This window comes from Citrus sinensis, chromosome 1 (assembly GCF_022201045.2).
Source record: "Citrus sinensis cultivar Valencia sweet orange chromosome 1, DVS_A1.0, whole genome shotgun sequence".
NCBI lineage: Eukaryota > Viridiplantae > Streptophyta > Magnoliopsida > Sapindales > Rutaceae > Citrus > Citrus sinensis.
Genome location: NC_068556.1, coordinates 19,564,852 through 19,568,360, shown reverse-complemented (window position 1 = coordinate 19,568,360; position 3,509 = coordinate 19,564,852). Strand labels below are relative to the sequence as shown.

The window sequence follows — 3,509 nt, the reverse complement described above, 5'->3', positions numbered from 1 at the left end:
AATTTTCGTGGTGGATGTATTGAATTATTGCTCAACTATGACAATTAGATGTACGTACAATCCAAATTTTTATCCCACTAGCTAGTATTGTTCCACGAGCATGGATATTTAGAGAAAAGAATTTGATAAAATGTTGACAAAATGAATTATTACGCCGTGATGTTAAGAGTAAAGAAAACAAAATAATCAATTAACAGTACAACAACACCATACGATGTTATAGTTTATTTTGTCAGTATTTTATTAGTCATTAAACTCTTTTAGTATTTGAAAAATGATGTTTGTACCGAAACGAGCTCAAAAACTATTAAGACATATAAGAAAATTTGTCATGTAATGAGATTTTTTTTTTTATCTATAATAATGTTGTGCCATTTTTTGTACTAACTTTTATGCACCTATTCTTATTTCAGTTCACTCTGATTTTAACTCATTTCGATTATCATTTAGTAAACACACCATCAATCTTTGCAATAGACATTTAAACATGTCTAATCTTTATGTACCCTTTAAAATACGAATTTGAAGCTAAAAAAATACTTCTAATCATAGTATTATAATTACATAATATTATTTAATTGATTTTAAATTTTTATTTTAAAACGTGCAAACGTCGTATTAAATAATAACTATCCATCGAAATAATATTTAGGGAAAATGTATCCGGTTAGACATTCAATATGTTTATTATTGGGCCGCACCAATTTAAAGCAAAAACATCATGAATTATTTGAACTTTAGGTGAGTACTTGAAAAGGTGTCTAAATTATAAAGAATTAATCAGCCTCCCACCTAGATCAACATGAATTGTTTGAACTTTAGGTGAGTACTTGAAAAGGTGTCTAAATTATAAAGAATTAATCAGCCTCCCACCTATGGCGGGTGACTGTGACACTTTCGACATCAACATCATGATCACCTAAAATTTCAAACACAGCACTATAAAAGGAAGTAAGAAACATTAAAATGGCAGCAAATAGCACAAGTGAAACTCAAGCTACGATGGAGTTGAATCACTATGATCGAGAGAGTGAACTAAAAGCTTTCGACAACACGAAAGCTGGCGTTAAAGGCCTTGTAGATGCTGGAATCGATAGGATTCCCCGCATATTCTATCTACCAACTGATTGCTTGGACAAGACTCCAGTTCCCCGTGACGTTCAATATATTTTTCCAACTGTAGACTTGCAGGGAGTCGACAAAGATCCAATTCAACGCAAAGAAATTGTTGAGAGAGTCCGAAAAGCATCGGAGACGTCGGGATTTTTTCAGGTGATTAATCATGGGATTCCGGTGAGTATTCTGGAGGAGATGAAGGAAGGCGTGCGCAGGTTTTTTGAGCAAGATTTTGAGCTGAAAAAAGAATTCTATACACGTGACATCACAAAAATGGTGGGTTACAATAGCAATTTTGACTTGTATAGTGCACCAGCTGCTAATTGGAGAGACACCATACTTTTTAATATGGCTCCTAATCCTCCCAAGCCAGAAGAGATGCCGGCTGCTTGCAGGTAGGTGATCTGAGTTTTATTTTGGTTTTTTAGAAAGCTGTGATTGATAGAGATATTGGATAGATAATGAACATATACATAATTAAATCTTAACCGTATACTGTCATGAATGCACATGTCGCACAAGATTTTTTAAGAGATTAGCATAACTGAATTAACACTGGATCCAAATTTATGGAAAGCGATTTGTGGATGAATAATTAAATGTTAACCAATTTGGATTAAATGTTGCAGAGATATAGTAATGGAGTACACCAAGAGTGTAATGAAACTGGGACCTTTATTGTTTGAGTTGTTATCAGAGGCTCTTGGTTTGAACCCAAATTACCTGAAAGGGATGGATTGCGCTGAGGGTCTACTGTTATTGGGCCATTATTATCCTGCATGCCCACAGCCAGAATTAACAATGGGCGCAACCGAACACGCCGACGATGACTTCGTTACGGTGCTTCTTCAAGATCACATTGGTGGCCTCCAAGTTTGTTATCAAAATCATTGGATTGATGTGCCCCCCAGTCCTGGGGCTTTAGTTATTAACATTGGAGACCTTCTACAGGCAAGTCCCTTTATTTTTTTTTTATCATTCTTTTTCATGAATTCGTGCTCCAATATATTGTTGAACAAAATCCTTAATTGCTATGGTCACAATAGTGTTAACGTTGGTATTCAAAAGCTTAAGCTTTCGGGTCGGATACTTTAACCTTATAGGGTTAAGTTGTTAATATTAATTTGGTGGAATGGAAAGCCTTACTAATAGTTAACACTGGAGGCTTGCACTCTGGGTCGAGGTGGGTAGGGATTTCGGTAACCACCCCATTTGTTAAAGCCATGAGCTACCCTGTTAAGTTTGGTCTTTAATACTATTTTTGGGGAGCTAGCCACCAATTTAAACTTAGGTTCTAATGGTTGCCCTAACATCTTTTGTTGGGTTTCACTTTTCAGCTTATATCAAACGACAAATTCATAAGCGCGGAACATAGGGTATTGGCAAACCGTGTTGGACCAAGAATATCAGTGGCAAGCTTCTTTAGCCCCAAACGTCAGCCATCCTCAAAACTTTATGGACCTATCAAAGAGTTGTTATCAGAAGAGAATCCTCCTAAGTACAGGGAAACCACGGTTCGAGATTTTGTTTTGCATTTGCACAAGAAGGGCCTCGATGGCACTTCAGCGTTAGAGCATTTCAAGCTATGAATTCTGTGAAATATTGCAATATGTAACCACTTATTTGAAACCTAAGCTTTTGTACTTTTTGTTGGGTGTTGAAATCTCTAGTACTATTGGACCAGTAATTGTGTTGGAAACGTGTCTTAGTTGCTTCAGTAAAAGATTTGTTAGTTGCTTCAGTAAAAGATTTGCTGAATAATTGGTCAATAGACCAAGTCTTCAGGAATATTTGGTTAGATGTGGCTTGATATTAGGAAGATATTTTGTTTCCTGTTATGTTTTTTAACTTTGTATAAAAGAGTATTGCAGTGAATAACAAGTGTGTTCCACTAAAAAATCTCTCTTCCTTTAGTTACTTTTAAATATTTTTCTTTTATTGTTATAAATTTTCTGCATTGTTCTCTGCAATAAATCTACGATTGGTATCAGAGCATTTTTTTCTTGAGGGACATGTGAGTTGTGTGAGTCTAAACACAAAACCGAAACACAATAACCCAAAAACCACAAATATAATTAACTTCAAGAATGGAAACTGAAACTAATTTCTCCCATATTACACCACCAATTTTTTATGGTGATAACTATCAAGCTTGAGCTATTAAAATGACAATTTATCTTAAAGCATTAGATCTTTAGGAAGCCATAGAGGAAGATTATGATGTGCCACCACTGCCAGCAAATCCTACAATGGCTCAGCTTAAGACCCACAAAGAAAGGAAGACCAGGAAGTCCAAAGCTAAAGCTTGCCTATTCTCTGTTGTTTCAAGCACTATCTTTACAAGAATTATGAATTTGGAGTTAGCGAAGAGTATATGGGACTACCTCAAAAAG

The 3,509-nt window shown here is 35.4% G+C and overlaps 1 protein-coding gene across 1 annotated transcript; it reads left to right on the top strand.

The window, feature by feature from the left end:
• The first annotated feature begins 927 nt into the window (after positions 1-927).
• Positions 928-3,000, top strand: LOC102630294 (1-aminocyclopropane-1-carboxylate oxidase homolog 1-like). Its single transcript, XM_006489502.4, has 3 exons — positions 928-1,511; positions 1,746-2,067; positions 2,454-3,000. The coding sequence occupies exons 1-3, from the start codon at positions 967-969 to the stop codon at positions 2,703-2,705; spliced, it is 1,119 nt and encodes a 372-aa protein (XP_006489565.2). The 5' UTR covers positions 928-966; the 3' UTR covers positions 2,706-3,000.
• Positions 3,001-3,509: the final 509 nt, after the last annotated feature.